General features: G+C 50.7%; 7 protein-coding genes across 7 annotated transcripts; 5 read left to right on the top strand and 2 right to left on the bottom strand.

Annotated features, from left to right (window-relative positions):
- Nucleotides 1–6,428: 6,428 nt before the first annotated feature.
- N7481_005907 (HMG-box domain-containing protein) lies at nt 6,429–7,984 on the top strand (the record flags this gene model as incomplete). The annotated part of the gene is made up of 3 exons (XM_057265126.1): nt 6,429–6,593; nt 6,660–6,710; nt 6,770–7,984. The coding sequence occupies 3 exons, from the start codon at nt 6,429–6,431 to the stop codon at nt 7,982–7,984; spliced, it is 1,431 nt and encodes a 476-aa protein (XP_057122846.1).
- Nucleotides 7,985–9,152: 1,168 nt separating this feature from the next.
- On the top strand, nt 9,153–9,741 carry N7481_005906 (putative prefoldin subunit 1; the record flags this gene model as incomplete). Its single annotated transcript, XM_057265125.1, has 3 exons — nt 9,153–9,182; nt 9,290–9,456; nt 9,576–9,741. 3 exons carry the CDS (start codon nt 9,153–9,155, stop codon nt 9,739–9,741), a joined length of 363 nt encoding a protein of 120 aa, XP_057122845.1.
- A 1,259-nt stretch (nt 9,742–11,000) lies between these two features.
- Nucleotides 11,001–12,284, top strand: N7481_005905 (glycosyltransferase family 91 protein; the record flags this gene model as incomplete). The annotated part of the gene is made up of 1 exon (XM_057265124.1): nt 11,001–12,284. One exon carries the CDS (start codon nt 11,001–11,003, stop codon nt 12,282–12,284), a length of 1,284 nt encoding a protein of 427 aa, XP_057122844.1.
- A 1,185-nt stretch (nt 12,285–13,469) lies between these two features.
- On the top strand, nt 13,470–15,137 carry N7481_005904 (uncharacterized protein; the record flags this gene model as incomplete). The annotated part of the gene is made up of 3 exons (XM_057265123.1): nt 13,470–14,738; nt 14,805–14,870; nt 14,931–15,137. The coding sequence occupies 3 exons, from the start codon at nt 13,470–13,472 to the stop codon at nt 15,135–15,137; spliced, it is 1,542 nt and encodes a 513-aa protein (XP_057122843.1).
- A 610-nt stretch (nt 15,138–15,747) lies between these two features.
- Nucleotides 15,748–16,812, bottom strand: N7481_005903 (putative mitochondrial carrier protein; the record flags this gene model as incomplete). The annotated part of the gene is made up of 1 exon (XM_057265122.1): nt 15,748–16,812. The coding sequence occupies one exon, from the start codon at nt 16,810–16,812 to the stop codon at nt 15,748–15,750; it is 1,065 nt and encodes a 354-aa protein (XP_057122842.1).
- Nucleotides 16,813–17,478: 666 nt separating this feature from the next.
- N7481_005902 (ceramidase) lies at nt 17,479–18,722 on the top strand (the record flags this gene model as incomplete). The annotated part of the gene is made up of 4 exons (XM_057265121.1): nt 17,479–17,568; nt 17,662–17,848; nt 17,958–18,474; nt 18,539–18,722. 4 exons carry the CDS (start codon nt 17,479–17,481, stop codon nt 18,720–18,722), a joined length of 978 nt encoding a protein of 325 aa, XP_057122841.1.
- Nucleotides 18,723–19,349: 627 nt separating this feature from the next.
- Nucleotides 19,350–20,904, bottom strand: N7481_005901 (putative toxin biosynthesis protein; the record flags this gene model as incomplete). Its single annotated transcript, XM_057265120.1, has 4 exons — nt 19,350–20,241; nt 20,310–20,418; nt 20,487–20,625; nt 20,713–20,904. The coding sequence occupies 4 exons, from the start codon at nt 20,902–20,904 to the stop codon at nt 19,350–19,352; spliced, it is 1,332 nt and encodes a 443-aa protein (XP_057122840.1).
- Between the last annotated feature and the right edge of the window lie 508 nt (nt 20,905–21,412).

Genomic DNA, 21,412 nt, shown 5'->3' with positions numbered 1-21,412 from the left:
GTAGAGCATTGCATTACACTAAATCCTACTGCATGGCCCTACGGAGTACAGTCTACCATGGCTCGGTGCCATCAAGTTCTAAGCTATCTACGGGTGATGAGCGCCCCTGACTTGATTACTCGATTGCCCTCAGTCGTCCAGATCATCATGATCGTCCTGTGCAGGGAAGGCAACCAATCGGTTTATGCCAACTTGACATCGAAATAGTAGGCAGGCAAAGGGCGTAGCGGAAACAAGACCTGAGACTCCGATGGTCTCTTGGAGTCTTGCCACTGAAAAGCATACGAGTATGGGTGAATTGAGTATCGGGAGGCAATCCATCGCCCAAACTCGGTATAAAGCGACACTCAAAAGGTTACATACTACTCGTTCGGCCCCTCCGACGGGGTGGACCGCCTCCCCGCTCGATCATTCGAGATCTTGTGCTTTTCGGGGCAGCTCGGGGAGGTAATTGATGAGACGGATGCCTCGAAACCATGACATGGCTTTTTCTGAATTCTCCACTGCAACAAAGTTTGCTGGTCGATCGTTTCCTCTTGAGAGCAAAAGGGCGGAGCGTAAGAATCCGGGGAAACGTGCTTAGAAATCGCCCATAGTATAGCAGCATGGTCCGTGTAGTACCATGGTGCTCAGAAACCACAATTTTCCTAGATGGCCCTTGTCTGGCTCCACTAAAGCTTGGGTAAGGCTCGGCTTCTCCGGTTCAAATGACCTGCGTGGGCTGCGGGCAATGTGGAAGCTAAATGGTGGACAAGTGACGAAAAGGGAAATTGACTGTGCCTTGACATAAGAATACACTTGGTCCTAGCCATTCTGGGGTATAGTACATTCTTCGTATCGGAGACATAATCCGTTCATTTCTCCCCTTTTCTCGTGTTACGAGTAGTTGCCCTGCCGCTTGCGCCGCTTGCGGTGGAACACGAATCAGTAGTGATCTGTCGCCAGTCCTTGCGTTGACTTTGCGAGTCAACGTTCAATTTGTCATCCATGGATGGTGGTGATCTAAACCAGTGGCTGCCTAACTGTGTCTGCTCCGCGTCTTCCACAAAGTTAAGGATAATGATACGATCATCATACCTGACCAGCGTGACTGGTATTGGCACGGGTTTTCTCCCTCAACAAGCAATTGGATTGATGGACAGGATACTTAATGCATCATTACATCAGTTTCAAACAGGGGAAAGTCCCCCGAAGAGATTTAGGAGCTGCCTGGTGAAGTCCTCACCAGATGGACTGCGTATTCTGAGATACAATACCGCGCTAGGAAAGGAAGGGTGACTCCGTTTGCCTGTTCGGGCGGCATTTTGAGCACTCACGGATGTGATCATGGCCGATGACTGAGGATCGACAGTTACTAAGCATAATATTGGCCCCACATTGCCTGGTAAGATCGGTGAGCGCAATCCACCAGGAGAAATGAGGAGGAGAATCAACGGCTTGTAAGCCTGCGGGGTGGAGAGCACACCGACTGGCCCGGAACGCAGTCAATAAGGAGACATGATATGAAGATACGTGCTAGCCGCTCTGGTGCAGATTGACTGTGCCCGCTGACAGGTGATCCTCGTCTCTACAGCCAATCGTGAAACTTGAATCACTGTTGGATTCTCTGACCCACGTCGTAAAACACGTGGTAATCTCCTAGAGAAGAAGGTGGTTAGGAATAGGTTCTTGAACTGCAGCTATACATGCGGTACTCAGCTGGACGTAAAGTGTACTTTTTTTTACTGCATGAATGTACCAGATAGGAAAAAGATATAGAGGTGAGAAGTAGAGGAATGCATTTCCCACGGTCATGAAATGATTAACAAATTCTGATCACTGAAGACTCATTGCAGAAATATCTCATAGGGATGTGAATCAGGCTAAGAGCAGCGACGAGGCATTTGTCCTTTCCACAAACTCTGTCTTCCATCCTCTGTGCCTGGGAATTCGACTGTGAAAGAGCCTTTCAGAAAAAGAGGCGGTCAGAGTGCGAGGATTTGGTCAGAGTGGCACCTGAATTGCCCCATCCCGCTGACTGAATCTCATTGATGCACTCAGTGGGTTTGACAGGGGACAGAATGCAACGATCACCACGACAGCCAATAGAGGGATGCATTGTGAGCCTTGACAGGTTCCCACAGCCGACTACCCCGGACGTCAATGGAATATGACAGGGAGGGGGCCATCACCCGAAGATCATGGCAGGGCTCGAGAGCAGCATCCAGGAAAACGAACGATGGTTCATCAAGGAGCGGGGGCTCATTGATCCAAATGCAGAAGCAATAGCATCCGAGCGGTGCAAGACCCAAGTTGTGTACGATGCAAGGGCCGTAGAAACGCAGGGATGCTCGCTAGATCCAGCTTTCCAAGTGGTTATTCATACGGTTTGAACGGTAGGACCCCCCCGAATTACCTCGAACGTGACAAAAATGGCTTCCCGGGCAGAACTAGAAAAAGCCTTATCTGGCATAGGGAGGCTTGGAATTCGGACCAAATTGCAAAGATGTCATCTCAAGACTAAATCGAGGGCCCAAGCGACGAGCACGTTGCAGCGGGGCCTTCAAATGGAGACATCCTATGGTAGACCCGCAATGTCGACGGCTGCTCCCCGATAGATCCACCCGGCTCTGAAGATCTTCCATGTTTGGTAGAGGATACCAGAATAACGACCCTAAGCTTTTGCAATAGCATGAATAAAATTCCATGAATAATCGAGTCTACTTTGGAACGTATGCTATCAAGGTTAGGACAGTGAGCCGGAGGCAAAGACTCCAGAATTAGCTACGCTCAGATAAATATGGTGGCTATGGCAGGGATTTTGTGCAAGGATCTCGCAGAATCAATTTTGGAGCATGCTGTTCTTGGTATGCCGTATACAGCACCGACCCCAGGATTCATGAGCTCGTGCTCTTCAGGAAACAGTGGGATCGATAGGCCTACCGACAGAGAACTAGATGCATGCTTATGGGAATGGCCGGTGGCATATCGTTGCTGTCAATCGTGTTTCTTTCTCCTCCGTAGTGAGAGGGGAACCTACAGGGTTGTAGATGCTGAATTCTGGGTCGGAAGGCCTGTGCCCTCCACCATAACCTCCCGGATAATCGCTCACTGGCTGAAGAGATGTAATTTGGAATGACTCCAGGTAAGAGGAACCAAAGAGAAGGAGGGCCTGTTGGCTAGGAGGCGTTGAGGCATGATAATCATGGATTTATCCTGTACTAGATGAATATTTGATGTTGGAGGCTCAGTATTGGTTCGTGACTGCTGTCGAACCACTGCAGGTCCCCGGGCATATGTGGTAGAGTTCTTACTCCGGAAAAGGTACTTCCGCAGCGGGGCCCAGATAAGCTCAGCGAGCAGGATTTCCACCCCAGTAGAAGCGCAGGGCTTGGGACTCGTCCTCCAGTCTGCGGTGGCCACTCTGCTCGGGAGTGCGCACCTTACTGCAGGGGCCGCACTGCGCCTCCCATCCTTGTAGGGCCACATGGCAGCAGAGTTCACCATGATTTTCGCAAATGCCGGACAGACAAAGAAATATCTCACGGTGGAGTATCACAGGGATCAAAAAACGTAGCCGGGCGCAAGTGAGGACGCCACTAGGGGCGATGATTGCGATCGAACTGACCCCCAGAGCGTTCATCCACTTATGTTGGCAGGGCTCACCGCAATCCTGGTCCGTTCCCCAGTAGAATTGGTATAATGAAGCGGAAAAACAAAGACATCCAGACAGTGTGCCTAGAAAACTACTACAGGGGTTGTTGGTATCGCCTTATTCTAGGCCAAATCCGGCGATGGTACAAGGTTGGTTCCAGTAGCGCTAGACGCCGCCGGTCACGCTCAACCTGTGGAGAAAAATAGCAAAAAAAATAACCCCCGAAGACGAGGGATTCGTTCTGGAAACCGTTCTGGCAGAACCTGTGCCAACTGTGAATGTCGAGGCTGGACAGCGGACGTTCGTACGCCCTCGGCCGAGCTTTACTTTAACTTAAAATCCCCAATCTCGAACCAACATCGTCCCAACATCGATAGTCTTCTCTTCTCCACGATAGGCAAACGGGTAATCCCACTAAGACCAAACGAGGGCAAGCGTATCATGAGTGACCAGTCCAGGCCTGCCGGACTCATCAGCCGTCCGTTTATTCAGACCAATCACTGTTCAGGTGGCGCTGGCGCAGATGATCGTGACCGTAAAATGACTAAAATGACCCACACGTCGATCAGGAGTGATCGTCCCCACCAAGCTGTCCCACTCGCGGGGTTCTATGGTCGCCGAATATTGTTATACTCTACATTATTCTCCCGGCCGAATCTCCGCGAAGGCAGCCGCCTCAGTGATAAACCATGGTTAGAGATTGAGATGGGCAAACCCGTCAGATGCCACCTAGTATCCCTTTCGTGGTCTGGAACGTTGAGTAGATGATCCCGGATTACTCGCTAAATCAATGGTTCGACCTGTAGGGGAGAGGCTTCACCCATCAACCATCACCTTCGCGCGTCTCCAGGAACTAAGCAGCTTCCCCAGTCTAATACCGTATTGAATTACAGCCCCATCTTTGAAACTCTGGCGTTTATTACAATGACTTGCAGACTGGGGCAGTTCTCGGACTACCTCCATCATCATTGGCGCATTTCCTAGCGTCCCTCGACTTTCCTATCGCTGGCCCCATCAGCTAGGGCTGCGGTAGAGATGAGAAACTACGGGCTAAATTCCAAATAAGGATAGAGGAAAATTACTTTATTCCCCTAAAAGGTTACAACTTACATCACATGAAATAATTCTGGATATCACAGACAGGTCTAGGTTTGTATGTGAAATTGACTTCGATGCATAACCTCATCAGGGTGCATGCATCATCCAAAATTGCCGCTTGCTGTTCTACCATGATTGCTTTTTGTGGTAGTGTAGACGCCATTATCCCCCTCCTCATCCAAGTACGTACGACTCAATCCTCGCCTAGTTATCCCCCTGTCAGAACTGTAGGTTTAGTCTTCTCAGTATGACTGGGGAGGTATCCGAATGATCCACCAAGTTCAATACCCCCGGTCGTTCGATCCCCTTCTTGAATTTCCATCCGACCTATGGTATTCCCAGAAGCCGTGGAACGAGCCTTGGATTTTCTTTTCTTTTTCAAAACAAAAAGAGCCCTCCCATGGTCATTCCATACCGGGCGTTATCATCCAGTCCAATATTTCACCTAGATGGGCCAAGTTAGAGTAGTCAAGAATATCGATTTTGTGCTCTACAACAATTCTCTGTTCCTTTTCTTTTTCTGTCTTTTTCTCTTTTTTCTCTTTTTATCCTTTTGCTCTTTTTTCTCTCTTCATAGAGTGCCCCAAAGCCCCACAATTGAGGCAATGCCTTCTGTCTTCTATCCATAATTAGTACAAAGCGCAGGTGTCATATTATGGAAGGGCTGAGCCATGTTGATTGGGGAGAATGGAAATGCCAGATAAAGAAAAGAGTCCCAAAGCATAAAATAAAAAGATCAATGGGCTGGCGAATCAAATAAAAAGAAGGAAAAAGTAGACCAATGGTAAAAAACGGCTGAATAGTTATTTTTCGATTGAAAGAAACGCTAAGAGTAAGTTACCTGGACACGATACAAGTGCGCCCCCCCTCCTTCTTCCTTCTCCGGGGCTCTCCAGTGTACTCCCCCCCGGAGTGGAGGAGGGGAGGGGGGGGCCACTACCAGATTTGGTCAAGTGCGAAACTGGATAATAAAGAGGAAAAAATTGATAGAGACAAATAATGATAAAAATAATGATATTTTCCAAAATTAAAATTATAATAAAAGAATTCTAATTGCATGAACCCGCGCTAGGACACGCCTAGACGAAATAGATTCACGCCATCGTGTTGTATGCAGGTTCACTTCGTCGTTTCAGCCTCTCTGGCGGGTGTTTGCAAGCATCAACGGGCCTCTGCCGCAGCAACCATTAAACACCCCTCCTCGCCTGTTCTTCTCTCCACTCTCTTCCCTCTCAATTAATCTTCCTCTTCCCCATTGCAGAGATTCTGAAATTTCTTATTTATTCATCTGCCCCGCCCGGGTGGACCTCATCTCTCGAAGTATACTTTCTTCTTAGTTCTTCCCTTCCAACATCCTTCTCGGGTACCTCCCGTTCTTTATTGGCCTCTGACTCTCCTGCTTGTCTCACTTGGCCCTTCACCTTCCCGGCTTGTCTGAGAACGTGTTGTCTCCTTTCACGTTAGATGCGAGACCGCCTGTCACCGTTGGACAACATTAACGCCATCTTCCTTCTCTCTTCTTCTCCTTCTTTCCTCTTTCTGGAAGCCTTCTGTCGTTTTTCCATATTTGCTGCTTGAGAGCTATTTTATGAATCGGTCAGGTCAACTACTAGTACCACATTCGCGGATATCTTCATCAGATTCTCATTGCTTTTCCTTTCTGGCCTGTTATCTTCCGCATCCCACTCATCACATCATGCCCAGTCAAAAATTGGAAGGTTCAGCCCTTCCTCCCTCTCCACCTACTTCATTAGAGGGAGAATTCCACTCTACCTACCCACCTACATACGGCCTGATTGACAACAGCATGGAGCAATTTCCGATGGCTGCAGAGTTTGACCCGAGCACCCCACCCCAGATGGTGAGTTCCAACTTTTGCCATATTGCATAGATCTTTCATAGAATCCTATCTAACAATGACCACTAGCTATATGGCTCTCCACCGCAATATTACTCGCACATTCCTACTTCACACCCGGTAAGCTATTTCCCTTACCGAGATGCATCTCGTCAAACTAATGAATATTGAACCCACAGATCCCAATAATGCCTAATAACCAGGCTCATACCCCACACATCATGGGGGCAGATCTTCCAATGAGGGTTCAATCTGCATCACCCCCATACTCGCCGTCACCTTCTCGAAAAAGCTCAGCTAGAAGCAAAGCTAGAGCCATTCGCTCCCCAAAAGAGAAGCGTGGCCGTAGCCACAGAAATACTGCGAGTGGACCGAAGGCAAGGATCGCCCTTCCAGGGCCTCTGTCCGAAATTACCGCCAATTTCGCAAATGTCCCAGTCCGGGATATGGAGGCCCACGTGAACCGACCAACACCGACTCGGCTCGAAGAGGCCAGAGTGAGAGGGCTGAGCGGAAACAAGGCAGTTGCTCGCCCCATGAATGCCTTTATGCTCTATCGATCTGCCTACACAGCTCGTTGTAAGGAGTACTTGGGCATGGAAAACCATCAAGAGATTTCCAGGGCTATAGGTGCGAGTTGGCGGCTGGAGTCGGCACACTTCAAAGACCAGTTCAACGAATGGTCGCGCATTGAGCGATCAAACCATGCAATCGCTTTCCCCGGATACAAGTTCCAGCCTAAAAAGGACACTGGAGTGGCGCGACGAACAGAAATTGAACTTACTCCTCCTCGTTCTTCTGTCTCGGTGGCTGGTACTCTGGGTAGTCCTTCTGACTGGGATGACCTTGAGCCTGAATTCTCACTGGCACCACCCCACTTGCATCGCCGCACACAGAGCTATGAGATCTCTAGCCGATCTTCAACTCCATTTGATGGTTACCACCACCACCCACCAATCCTCACATCAAGCTATCATCCTAGCTGGAACACGAGCTTTCCCTCGCAGAGTCTCCCAGCCAGCTTGCCTACTATCCACCCCGGCATGCTACAAGACTCCAGCTTTGACAGCGACGTGAAATATGATATTCACGGACTCCAGGATATGCCCAGTGGAATTAATGGAATCCCTGGCGGTAGTCATGACGATCTCTGTCAAACTTCTCAGCCTCCTCCGATCCACCTCAACAATGAGCACATGGATCCGCTGCTGCTGCAGTACAATCAGAATCATCAAGGCACCTATGAACATGCCGCTATATCGCCGGCTAATATCTACGGCTTTGAAGATGCCAGTTACATCTCCACTTCGATGCCCTCTGGCCACTCTAGCCCGGCGGCTTACATCGGAGAGTCATGGGAATACATGGATAACCCGGCTCCTCTAAGCTTCTAAATTATGCCAGCGGAAGAATGATACCCATGATCGAAGACGACTCATGAAAAAAGATCCATATCTACCGAATTGCACACCTAATGAGGCTGACCGACACTCACTTTCTGGCTGAGCACCGCTTGTTTTCAGATGTTGGTTACGCCGGTGAGCTTTGTGAAACAAAGCCCGAATGGGATTGGGAGTTTAGGTGCTTCGGTGTTCTGGACAATTGGATGCTTTGATTTTTTGTTTGCTTCATACTTTCCTATTTTCGTTTTGTGGTTCCCATTTTTTCTATTCCCCTTGTCTGATTCGCTTTCTCTCAATCTCTTTCTGAGTGATGAAGAATTGCCAACGAAGGCCTCAATTCCATCGCTTAGGTTCATTGACTATGATAATTGTGATATCCCTTTTTTTTCTATTTATGAAATTTCAATTCATTACAAACAAGAAGCTCATCAAGAGCCTCCGGTAGTTGTACTTAAACGAATCGAACGATTGACCCAATGTGGAGCACTAGATTGTATTCAGTTAAAGACTGTTATCTAGCAAATTTCGTCTTTGTTCCTATGTTCTCTTCATATTTTCTAAGGTTTATCACAGGGATATATTATGATGTATCTAATAATAGCACACGGCCTTTTGGAAGTCTTTGTAAAATGATAAATGTTTCTTCAAGCCAGTGGCGCAAAGTGATGACTAGCCAAGGTCAAACATTGCATTTTGTCAAAATGCCCGGATAGCTGAGTAATTCCAAATGGAAAAGAACAATTCAAACAACTCACAATATCCCAGATAACAGCAAAGGCCAAACACAATGATATGACGCAGTAAGAAAACATATCAACTTGTAATGCGACAGCCGTCGTCTGTACCTTGCCCTAAGTCGGGCCCATAGCCATAGTAGACTCTCACCGCCCTCAGTCCGGCCCACCGCCCATGCCCGCCAAAGCGACGACAAGACTGGCACGCCGTCGTCGACGCTCGATTCTCTCGATCCTTTCGTTACTGCAATCACATTTCATCCGACTTCGATTCCTCTTGCCCCGAAATATCCCCGGCAGGAACATAAATACATTCCGAAAACCCTCCCTCTCCTCCGGCACCCTGCCCCGCACCTTTCCCCTCCACGAACCCAAAAGCTATCACGACCAACCCCTACCAACAAACCTCCTTCCCAACAAACAAGATGTCGATTCCCAATGAAGCCCTGCAGAAGGTAAGCAACGAGTAATTCCGAGCCCAGCTTCAGCTCCAGCCCAATGGCCACGCACACCGTTGGGTGAACCCCCGATTCAAACCAGCTGCTAACAAACGCGCCCGTAGCTCCTGCAAGAAATCGAGACGCGCGCCCTTGCTTCACAACAGCAGATGGGTATCACCAAAGCACAAATGACAGCCAAGCAACGCGATATCCGCATGCTGCAGCTGACCTCCAAAGAGTTGTCGGAATTGCCCTCGGAAACGAGGGTATACGAAGGCGTGGGCAAGATGTATGTTTTCCCTCCTATTATATCGGCCAGTTCTTTCCCCGCAGATATATTTGTCGGGGCTATTGATCCTCTTGCTTTGATTTTCTTTTTTTGGATAATGCTAATTATATGCTTTTTAGGTTCGTCAATGTCCCCATCGATACCGTTAACAAGCGCCTCACTCGCGAGAGCTCCGAGGCATCCTCAGAAATCACCAACCTGGAGAAGAAGCTGCACTACCACGAGACCACACACAAAAACAGCCGGGAAAACCTGGAGCAGATTCTCAAGTCTGGCAGAGTATAAGTCGGTTAAGAGAGAGAGAGAGAGAGAGAGCCAGAAGCAGTGCTATCGGGGTCTTCACGCAGCGCAGGATATGTTTATGCAATATGGGAATCTGAGTACAAGTGAAATGGGACCAGGCTAGAAGACTTTTTTTTACAGAGATTGGTGTTCGATACGGATTCTAGTCCGGGATCCGATTGGAGACGATGAAGCTAAGAAGAGAAGAAAGAAAATCGAAGGCCTGGGTAAGTATGACCGAGGAAGATGAGTCAAGGGATAATCGTCAGATTTCAGATTCAGATTCAGATTCAGGTTTTATTATTTTTCTCGATGGCATCGGATTGGATGGATGCTCTGTGTGACTGGCGACTTGGATACCCAGGAGTTTTCGAAATTGATTGTATGCACAATGAACAAACAAAGAATATTAGTCATGATTTTGACAACCTGTATGTGTCCTTCATGAACCAGGAGATCAGGATAATTGGCCTCATGGAATTTTCCTTATTTCTACAACTCGTTCAAATACATCTGGCCATCGATACTACAATTGACAGCCGGTGGGGCCAGCCACCCGCATGGGGTGGAATGCACACACACCGAAGGCGGGCTTTGACACATTCCACCGTCTGCGTGTAGGCCTGTTCGAGGAATGCAGAAATGTCAACGAATAAAAATTTTATGTCTTCTCCTTACACAAGAGAGCTTCCATAAGCGGTGAACAGGAACCAGCACTGTGGGCGTCCTTTTAACCAATTCAGGCATGATGAACATACCAGGCAAATGGGAGACATCTCTTATATTAAGTAGTGGATCGCCTAGATCTCTAGTCCTCTTTTGCATGTTCTATTGCATACTAGGAATACCCTTGCTCCAATCCAGACCGCAGGAAGTACTAGGGTCCGCCCAGCCCTACATGGTATCTACTGAGGAAAAGCCCTAATTGGAAGATGTGGCATAAACCCCGGCCAATACGCCATGTCCTCGCCAGCGCCATTGGCGTCATTCTGGCGTTTTGCCTACTGAGGACGTATCTGCACCTCACACCTGTTCAGGTATGGCGGCGATCACCTGGTATTTTTAAGAAAAATGACGTTGGATCACTCCGCTAACCTGCCCAGGGCCCTGTCGTGACACCGGGATCCGTGGACCGGTATCTCTCTGCCGTGAAGGCCCTGGCGGCGAAACCGGATTTCGAAAGATTGACTGTTCCGGGATTCCATAATGATGGGGTGCCTAGATCGACGGCGGGCTGTGACGAGCGTCGGCATACGGCCACAATGGGCGTGTTGCCGAGTCTCTTGTTGCGGGATAATCTGACGCAGGCAGTGGAAAGTTTAACGGGTTACCCACAAGTCGACCTTGCACTGAAGAGTCAGGGTTTACCTCTCGAAGATTTTGTTGCGAAGAACTGGGCTGAATTGGCTGGTTCGGGTGTTTGGCTTTCGGAGTATGAGGTTTACTTCGTTGTCACTCGGGTGATTTACTATCCCTCGGGAACCCTCGCCGAGCCAACGATTAGTTTCTTACGTGGGCGTGTCTTCGACGCGCTGTGGAACCACCTGGACAACTATACACTAGACTGGGATGAGGAGCCTATTACCTTCCCCCGCATGCTTGATATCCCCGTTATTTGGAACGAGGGTGGTGCATTCATCGGGCCTGAAGACCCGCGAGTGATCATTGAAGATGGGGTACCAGGCGCTGAGCCTGTGATTGTTTTCAGCATGCTCTCTGAAAAGGTTGACGGGCGCCGGGCGATGTGGGTGCATCGACCTTTCACGAATATCACCAACCCCTTGACAATCCGGGGTGAAGTGCAAAGAGCCGAAGAGAAGAACTGGGCGCCCTTCTTCCACTCGGAATCTTCCCTATATCACCAGCCCAGTCGCCATCTAAACTTCGTCTACAGCCTGCAGCCTCTCCGAATTCTGCGCTGCCATATCCGCCACGGCCTCTGTGATTGGACTTTCAAGCAAGAACTCCCTGCTGGAATGATCCACGACCATCCGGAAATCAGAGGTGAAATGCGCGGTGGTACCAACTTTATCCAAGTCCACGAGTCAGACCCGGACATATCTCTCTGGGTCGGATTTCCACGCACACATCTGGACGGCATCTGCGGCGGCGGCGGCAGCAGCAACTCTGACCCCAGTGGCTCCATCTACCGCCCGGAACTAGTCATTCTCGCAAACAGCGGATCCGAGTTCCATATCGTATACGCCAGCGAAGCGCTCGATTTCGGGACCGCCGTGCTCGACAAAGCAGCACGCGAAGCGCCCTGCACGGAGGGCCGGATTCTGATGCCGAATGGGATTGTGCGGTGGGATCAGGATCGGCGCGATCTGCTGCAGCTTGCGTTGAGCGTGAACGATCATACTACGCAGGTACTCTCTCTGCGTGGAGTGTCGCAGCTCGTGCAGTCGCAGCCGTACCTGATGGAGTGGCGGAGGGCAATCAGTCCGGACGGTGAGCCGTGGGGCCAACGCTGGTCAGCTGTGGGGGCTGATGTGGTCGGGTGTACGGTGGTTGCTGCCAGGAATGCCAGTGAGCAGTATGGCTGAGAGCAGAGTACAAAGTAGCCGGGAATATTCTGGAGAATACTCAGTCTACGGGGTCAGTCACGATCACCCCCACACGTGCCTTGGGTCGTCCACGGGAACAGCCGATGGCGTCCCTTGGTTCCTTTCTCCCTGCCCGACTTCATTCCAAACATCAACGTCAGCCTAAGGGGCAGGCCAATTCCTGTTGCTTTGTACCCAAGAGGATTGGAAATTCGGACTGAAAAAGTTGAGCACGGTTCACCTATTGGTGCGAGATGGAAGCTCATCTAGAAAAGGTGGGGTGTTCATAGTCAGATTGGTCCCAAGAGGCGCTCACACTAAGGCTGGAACCGGGAGGGAAAGACTTGACGGAAATCCGCGAAAAGAAGGACTGTTCTGCGGACAATTGGCAGAGATTCTGTAACGCCCCAGTCTCCAGTACTCCGCTGGGAGGACGACCTGGGCCCAAGAGTGGAGCCCCCTGCGGCCCTGCAGCGGTGGCTGGAGGCGATGATGTTATTTCTATGCCCGAAACCTTGGAAGCAAAAGCGCCAAAGGACTCGGGGTTGAGAGGCAATTACAATCTAGATTCAAAAGGGAGGGAGTGAGATGGAGGGGAAGAATCCTGAAGGAGTATATACTCGTACTACCTACGGTAGCACCATAATGATGATAGCCACGAGGCTCTCAACTCGCGTCAGCGTTTAAGCAAGGAGAAGCGGGGCATACGAGTATGAAGCATAAGAATGCACCAAGATTCTCGCACTGCGATCTGACAGTTGATGAGGCTGAACTAGGAATAAAAAATCAAATCTAACCCTAAGAATGATTGGGTGTCAAAGTCTGTCCGTAATCATCGCTCCGAATAAATACCGTCGTCAGTCAGTTCGCACTTCTTCTCCCTTCCCTTCCAGCCCCTCCTTTCCTTTCCCTCTTCAACTTCTTCCCCCGCCGATCCCCATAGCCAACTCGTATTTCCTGGCCCTTTCTGGCTCTTCCTGCCTAAGCTGTTTTTACTCATTCATTTTTTATTTATATTTTATTTTGGGTGGTTTCTCCCACACTGATTCTTCTTACCTCTTCTCAACCCCCACCTCACCTCACCTCGTGCTCAGGTGCTGTGCTTGGACCGCTTGAGATCAGGACCGACAATTAACAACACAATCCGCCACCCTCCCTCATCTTCAACAATCCATCTTGCCCAAAATGCCACCACAATTTATTTTCGAATCGGAGGATGATACCGACTACTCGGAGACCGATGTCTCCATCAGCGGTCGTAAAGGCCGCACCTCCGTCCGCCGACGCTCTATCTCCCGCCACCGCCGCCCGGAGGTTGCCTCGGCCGCCTACCTCCAACCTACGACGCAAGCAACACGAGTGTACCGCTCAGCCTCGACAGGTGGGGGTCGTCGTCGAGAGCGCGACGTCGGGCCCTCCGTCATGATCGTGAATGAGCAAGCCCAGCGCACAAACAACAGCAACGCCAACAAGCCCAAGATGAAGCAGTCCAAGGTGATCGACGTCGACGAGATCGAAGAAGACGTGCACCGATCCCGCCGTCGCGCCGCGAGCGGAATCTCCCGCGAGGCATCCCCTTATCAACCTCAACACCGGGACCTCGAACTCCTCATGGAGCAGCGCCTGCTTGAACGCAACGATAACCGCCAGGACATGGAGCTCTTCAAGCAGCAGCAGGAGATTGAGCGGCTGGAGCGGGAACTGGAGAAGCACCGCGAGCGTGTCGAGCCTCCGCGTGATTCTCGTGAACTACGCCACCTCCGTGAAGAGGAGGAGTGGTATGAGGAGGAGATTAGCGACCGGTTGCGCAAGTTGGAGCGGCAGGAGCGCAAATCTCGCAATGAAGATGAACAGCGTAAGGCGAATGCTCAGTGGCGCTTGAAGAAGTTTGAAGAAGATACTCGTCTTGAAGAGGAGCGTCGCAAGGCTGATGCCCAGTGGCGCTTGAAGAAATTCGAGGAAGAAACTCATACCGCTGAGGAGCGCCGTAAAGCCGAGCATGAGTGGCGTCTCAAGAGATTTGAGGAGGCGGAGAAGGAAGCTGCTGATCGCAAGGAGCTGAAGCAAAAGTTGGAAGAGTCGAAACTGAAGGAGATGGCTCGCGAGAAGGAGGAGCGTGAGGAGCGTGACAAGCTCAAGCAGGAGATTATTGAAGAAGAGGCTCGCGCACAGCGCGCATTGCAAGAGAAGAGGGCCAAGGAGATCGCCATGAAGAAGGCTGCCGTTGAGGAGTGGAAGATCGAACAGGAAAAAGCCAAGCAGGCGGCTAAAGAGGCGCAAGAGAAGAAGGATAAGGAATTCCGTGAGCGTCTTCGTCACGAGTTCGGATATAGCGAGGAGGAAATTGAGAAGATGCTCAACAAGGAGAAGAAGGAGCACAAGAAGTACGAGGAACACAAGAAGCACGAAGAGCACAAGACTATTACCGAGGAGACGAAAACCACATGGATCAAGGTATGATGGATTGATCTTGTCGATGCGCTAGCTACTGGAACCCTGGCTAACCCTAATGTCAACTAGGTTCACCGCAAGCACCTGCTCCCCGAAACTTTGTTGGCGTACAACCTGCCTTGGGACTGGGACGAGGTAAGCAGCAGCCCTATACAAACGTCTCTCACCTCCTCCAATATTAACACTCCACTACAGCGCGACACCAACTACATCATCATCAAGAAATGGGTCACCGAGGACTTCCAGGAAGAACTCTTTGCACACTCCCGCCGAATTCGCGAGGGTAAGGTCATTGCCGAGACATCCAGCTCCACGACCGAACTCAAGGTCAACGACCGCAGAAAGGACAAGATGTATTTGGTGAGGAAGAAGAGCCCCGGCCGGAAGTTTATGTTCGTCTAAATCTCATCTATCGTGTCTCCTTCCACTGGGCTGTGTCTTGGCCCAGTATGCAACTTTCATCTTTCCATTATCTTTCAAGAACCAGGTTTATGCTTTGGCTACGGTTCGTCTTTGTTTTACGCTGCCTATGAGACCCAGACAAACTGCTTTTGAATCTGTTATCGTTTTCTTTTTCCTCTTTTGAGTTGGGATTCTTGAAACTGGCAGTCACTACTGTGGTACAGTAACGAGATATGAGTTGATGACCTGTTTTTGCCTGTTTCTGTTGACTTTCTTTGTGTGTCATGTCAATCGCATCCATACGCCGCTCCATTCTATTTATTCAAACATCTATCTTCCCACATATGTTTTGGGATATTCCATGCCAATGCGTTGTAGTAGATTCTCAACATTGCCATTCCCCTCCCCCCACGTCTGATGAGCCAGGGATGAACAAACAAAATGCAGTTCGTAAGCAAAAAGTCATGAACAAAATCCTTTCTTCACATAAACATCAACGCCAGATGCAATATGCGCAGTCGAGAAGTATAGTAAATCGCAGGCTGGAGTTGAGACTTTGAGCTGTTAATACAAGATATCGAATAGTGATACAAAACAAATCCATATAAAATTACAAGCCCATCTCATGCTTTTCCGCCCATCGCTTCTCCGCACGGAGGATGAGCTCCTCATATACGGTCCACGCAAGAGCAGAGCTAAACGCCTTCCGGCCGATGCGCAGTCCTAGCCCACCGAAAAGGCTGCGCATGCCATCTTCATGGATCATGATGCGCACCGCGCGGACCATGTTTCCATATTTGGCAGGCATGAGCTGAAGACGGGTTTTGACCGCATCGAAGGGGTTCGTGATGGCGGTCGCAATCCCGGCCGCGGCTGCACCGGAGACGAAATTGATGGATGGAGAAGATGATGTTGCCGGCCCGTCGCTGCTACTTGAGTCTTTTGCAGCCATGTTCGCTAGTCGTCGCTTCAGTTGTTCGTAAAAGAGGACGTAGAGACCGGCATAGGGGGCATCACGGGCTGCCGTTGCGCCGAAGCCCGCGAAGAGACCGCGGAAACCTTCTGTGCGTACGATATCGCGGCCGGCGCCAACGAGACTGCGGTAGGCGTAGTAGTCGGATTCGTAGCGCACTTTGAGTACAGTGACAGGCATCATGACGAAGCCAGCGGCGACCCGAGCGATGGCTCCTGTGACGAGATTGGCGGAGTTGGAGAGTTTGGGGAGGGCGGAGGAGGAATTTGTTGTTGTTGAGTTGGCTAGGACGGTGTGGGTGTTTTCTTGGGCGACTGTTTGGCGTAGGGCGTTAAGGCTGGTGAAGTATAGGGCCGAACCGAACCCCGTGCGAAGGGCTGAGGGGAGTGTACCGCGCCATAATGAGCGGATGGGATGTGGAGAGGCGAGGATTGTCTTGAGGGTTGGGAGGAGGGTGGCGCCGTGTCCGGATTGCTGGACTCGCGTTTTGAGGAGATCGGCGGGCTGGAGGAGGATGGACGATGTTAGGCCTGAGCAGAGACCAGCGGCGAAATGAAAGACGGTCTTGGATGCTAAGGATTGAGGCTTGGTATTAGCGTGGGGGGTTATTGCATAGGTATGCGCGAGGTAAGGGCATGCAGCGGGCGTACATTTGGAGGTACCGGTCTTGACCTGCGGCACCAAGGCGCTGTTATTCGACATTGCTTCAAAGCCAGCTTCCGCGGGGGCCCCCAGCGGTTGTGAATTGGTGGGAGACGGTATATCTGGGCTATAAGTGACTGCGGATCGGATTGACTGGTATCGGGGTCGGAGTTGCGACGGCGTATGAATCAAGTTTTCCGAGTCACCGCATACGGCGAGGAGAATAGAGGGACCCTAGATAGGAGGATCGGGATTGAGATAGATGGAGCCAAGAGTAGATGGTGCGGTATGTCAAGGGAGGACAGGAATGGCCTAGATGGGTCCAAGACCGGTGTTGAGAGTTGAGAGTTGGGGGTGACCGCTGATCACCGTTGATGGGGGAAGTCAAGTTGGGTGAAGTCATCGTGTCGGCTCGACCTCGGTATCGATAAGAAAAGCCACTGCAGACTACAGTATACAGTAGAGTAGGGTAGTAAGGTATTGACCCACTATGATCCTGGTACTCCGTAATCAATTACTCTGTAAATAATCAAATCAAACACGCTCAGAATGTCTCAAATGTCCCAAGTACACCGCAACCGGCAAGTCGCGGAGGGCGGCTGGCGCCAATCAGCGCGCAATTGAGCCAGTGCCAGTGGAATGCGACGTCATGTGTCGATGACCACTTGCCCACGCTCTTCTGTCTTTTCTGTTTTGTCACCACCTTAAGTAAAAGGCCCTCTCAAGATGCCGTGGCCTCTACCTCATATCCCGTATCCACGGGCGAAGCCTGGCTTCTGGAGTCCCGTTACTTCCACTTTAAACTGGTGTGAAGAGGTATGTAACATGTTTACTGCCTGCGACAGCTTGCAGCTTGACCCTACTATCTTCTACCGGAGTCCCCGGTCCACTGTTCTAACCCTCGATTAGGACTACTATGTTACTGTCTACTCTGCCGAGATCGTCAACACTCTCACAAACCTCTTGTTTATGTGGCTAGGTGTTAAGGGCCTTCTCAGCTGTCGCCGCAATCAACATGACCAGATCTTCTCGGTCGCCCTATGGGGATATCTGGTTGTCGGCACTGGAAGCTTCCTCTTCCACTCTACCCTCAAATGTATGTCCTTTGAAGAGCCCCATGCTGCCACGCAATCGTTCGCGTCCAAGTTGGAGTTTGATTTCTTTCAAGCTGCAGATCGGTATCTAACCGTTGAGTTCGCTTGCAGATCCCATGCAGCTAGTAGATGAGCTGTCTATGATTTACACCACCTGTCTGATGGCCTACGCTTCTTTTTCCTACCGACGCTCGGTGGCTTTACGCGTATCCCTCGCCGTATTCCTCACCAGTCTAGCCGTCTTCATCACCCTCTACTACCACTACCTCCAAGACCCAGTATTCCACCAAAATGCCTACGCGCTCCTCACCTTCGTCGTTGTTTTCCGCAGCATGCACACTATGGAGACCACCCTGCGTCCGAAATGGCGCCACTCGCGCGAGGAGGATCGTCTAGAACGCCAGAAGAAGGGCCTACCGGTCCCTTCGAAAGAACACCAGAACTACGAGAACGTGCGCGATTTGAAGACTCTCAAGACCATGTGGCTCATGGTTGGCTATGGACTTAGTATGTTCCTGGGTGGATTCTTCATTTGGAACCTAGACAACGAGTTCTGTCCCCAGATCCGCCGGTGGCGCCACTTGGTGGGTTTACCGTGGGGTATATTCTTGGAGGGACATGGTTGGTGGTACGTACAGGCATCTTTTAAACTTTTCCTTCCGTTGTAGTTCATTTAATTAACTCATTTTTAGGCACATCATGACCGGTATCGGTGCATACATGTACATCGTCTGGGGCATCTGGCTGCGACATTGCCTTAACAACAAACAAGACGAATATCATCTGCGCTGGGCGCGGGTCTGGCACATCCCTGAAGTGATTCGCACCACCCCGATATCCGAAAACGGGGTGGCTCAAGCTAAAAAGTCCACCTGAACGCAAAAAAGTCACGGTTGAATTATACCGTTAGCTTTGATCTGTTGCTACTAAAGGCTGAAATGAAATTTGACGATCCATTGGAAAAGCGCGTGGAATCTTTACCCTCAATCGTTTCTCGACCCTGGCTTCTATCCCCATTCCCCCCCCCCCCAACCATTCCTGGCTGAAGGCTGCTTGCTTTTTTCCTTGAGCTCGTTTGATATCCTACGTCCTGGTGACGAAAAACTCGCTGGTCTTAGAATTACCTCGCCAGCTGCGCAGGAGGAAATGTGGCGCGTGGTGCATTGTTGCTATAGACGGGAGTAGGACTCTTGGTTCGTGGTTGCTGCTCTCTTTGATCTGACTTCGACCCGCTTCCTTGGTTATCTGTATTCACATTACTATGATACAAATTGAGGTAGAAAGAATCAACTTTGTGTGACTGGATTTCTTCCCAACGTTGTGATATACCTAGGTACCATTAATGTAGACCTTTCATAAGTCAATTATCTTGGCCCCTTCTTATTCTCTAATGCTGAGCTCGCAGTGTGATCTAAAAGAAGTTCTAAATGAACAGATCGGCTTTGTATGTACAGGGTATGTCTCTCCTACTCAAGGCGTTCTTGCTCGAAGCCTCCTCCTCGTTCAAAGCTTCGACTCGGGCTTAGCGGCAACGGTCTTCTTAGGGCGTCGTGCTGGTTCAGGAACGTGTTTCAGCCACTCCGCATCCACAGAAACCTTTTCCAGCTTGCTTTTCTTATTCCACTCGGACCAGAAACTCTCTTCCTCATCCTTCCAGCGACGGAGCTCAGGGGCCATCCAGGCGACAGCAGCATCAGCACACTCATTAACTGCCTCTTGGGCAAGCAAATGGCCCTTATCTTTAAGCAGGACATCACGCACGCGCCCAGCAGCAACACCGCCGCTACCGCCGACGCCAACACCGGTGTGTTCGAGCTTATCGGCCATCATCCATGGTAGACACATGTCAGACTTGCCGCCGAAAATGTAAAGCACACTCGGGCGAAGGAACGGCAGTTGCGAGAAGATGCGCACCGGCTCGGGCCGGTAGAAAGGGTGCGATTGCTTGTTATTCGGGTCTAAGTCCGGGTGTGTCACTCGATTCACAGGCTTGCCGCTACCCGGGATGTGATTGTAGTTCGGTCGTGAGAAGGTAAAGACCTCATGATGGAACGGAGTGCGCAGTGTAACGGGGAGATTGTTCTTATCGGTGACGGTCTTGTCATCGAGGGGATGGTGAAGGGTGGGCAGATCGCGCAAGCCATACTTAACCCAGCGTTCGAGGACCCGGGGATCCCATGTCTGGTAGAATGGGCTGCGCTTGAACCCCTCCTCTGCGGCCTTTCGTGACGGCCAGAGGTCCCGCCGGTAAGTGGAGAGCTGGGTGGTCTTTGCGATGATTTGCTTGTTTTCCTCCAGGCTGAGTCCGTCAAGCTGAGTGCTCTGCCGCTGGACTACCGGGTCAAGTAGTACCAGGGAGTGGAACAGCCGGGGGTGCATCAAGCTTAACTGGGTGCTACATATGACGATTGTCAGAATTTGGAAAATGGTAGGGGCGAGGTTACAGCAGCGCCGGGTACTGACAGGTGCGCACCGCCGAAGCTGTGACCGACGCCGATGATGGGTCGTGGCATCTCGGCTCGCTTGACGTTGACGAGGTGGAGAAGGTCTCGAGGGTGGTCGAACCAGCTCGCTGTCGATAGTTATGAGTATGCTGATCATTGATGTTTGAGGAGATAGCTGGTGTCAAAGGTTACATACGATCATTGCCAAGAATATGTTCGTTTAGCACGCTGCTCTCGCCTTCCCAAGCCACGTCGGCCATCCAGATACTGCGAATGCGAAATCCGGCATCTTTGGCTCTAGCATGAATTTCCTCCCAGAGAGGTTCATACAGTTCCTAATCAATATTAGTGATTCGTCTTTTGCGCGCGATTGAGTTGGCCCTGCGTAGTGCGGCAGACACCCTGTCTGATTGTTGTCATACCTTGGGAAAGCCATTTGCATGGGCGGCTAGGATGGTCACATCGCCGGGTTGCGGGTTGGGGTTGTCGAGCGGGATGTATTGTTTCACGGCCAAGTTCAAGGGCTCCTCTTGGCTATTCGCTGTAGCAGCGGGGTATTCGCGAATATGCTGACCAGGCACAACATGCTCAACGATACGGAAAGGAAAGGACATGGTGGAGTGTGGAGGAGAAATGGACATGGACACTAGAAGGAGTAGAAGTAGAACCCCGGAATATTAAACGGAGCTTAGTTGCCGACCGGGGCGGATGAGCCGAGGCCCTTTTGGTGTCCAACCGTACTCCAACGGTACTCCACATGTTCCAACTGGTCAACTGCCGGCAGAGTTGACGGTAAACAAATCACCCAAGGGTCAGCTCAACATCTACAACTGACACAACATTCTCGCAAGCAGTACCCCTCGGGTCCTCGCATCAATTTATCTGGCTGTATCAAACCCTACCACAGAAACCCCCACCCATGGAACTCCACGAACAAGGACGAGCTCGCTCTCACGGAACCAAATGAACCACTCGTGCGGGAAATAAGAATGTCAAAAAGGAGTCCGGCCGCTGGAAATTGTATTTGGGTGGCTGGATGGAAGCTGGATTCGATCCGGACGAAATTCAATTGCGGTCAGCCGAGTGGGAAAGGCAAGAAGCGACACAATGCGACCAAATCCA

This window comes from Penicillium waksmanii, assembly GCF_028829765.1.
Source record: "Penicillium waksmanii strain IBT 27052 chromosome Unknown utg000005l:1.0-5232799.0:1.0-5237142.0, whole genome shotgun sequence".
Taxonomy (NCBI): Eukaryota; Fungi; Ascomycota; class Eurotiomycetes; order Eurotiales; family Aspergillaceae; genus Penicillium; species Penicillium waksmanii.
Note: the sequence above shows the minus strand (reverse complement) of the source record. Positions and strands in the feature narration are given on the sequence as shown.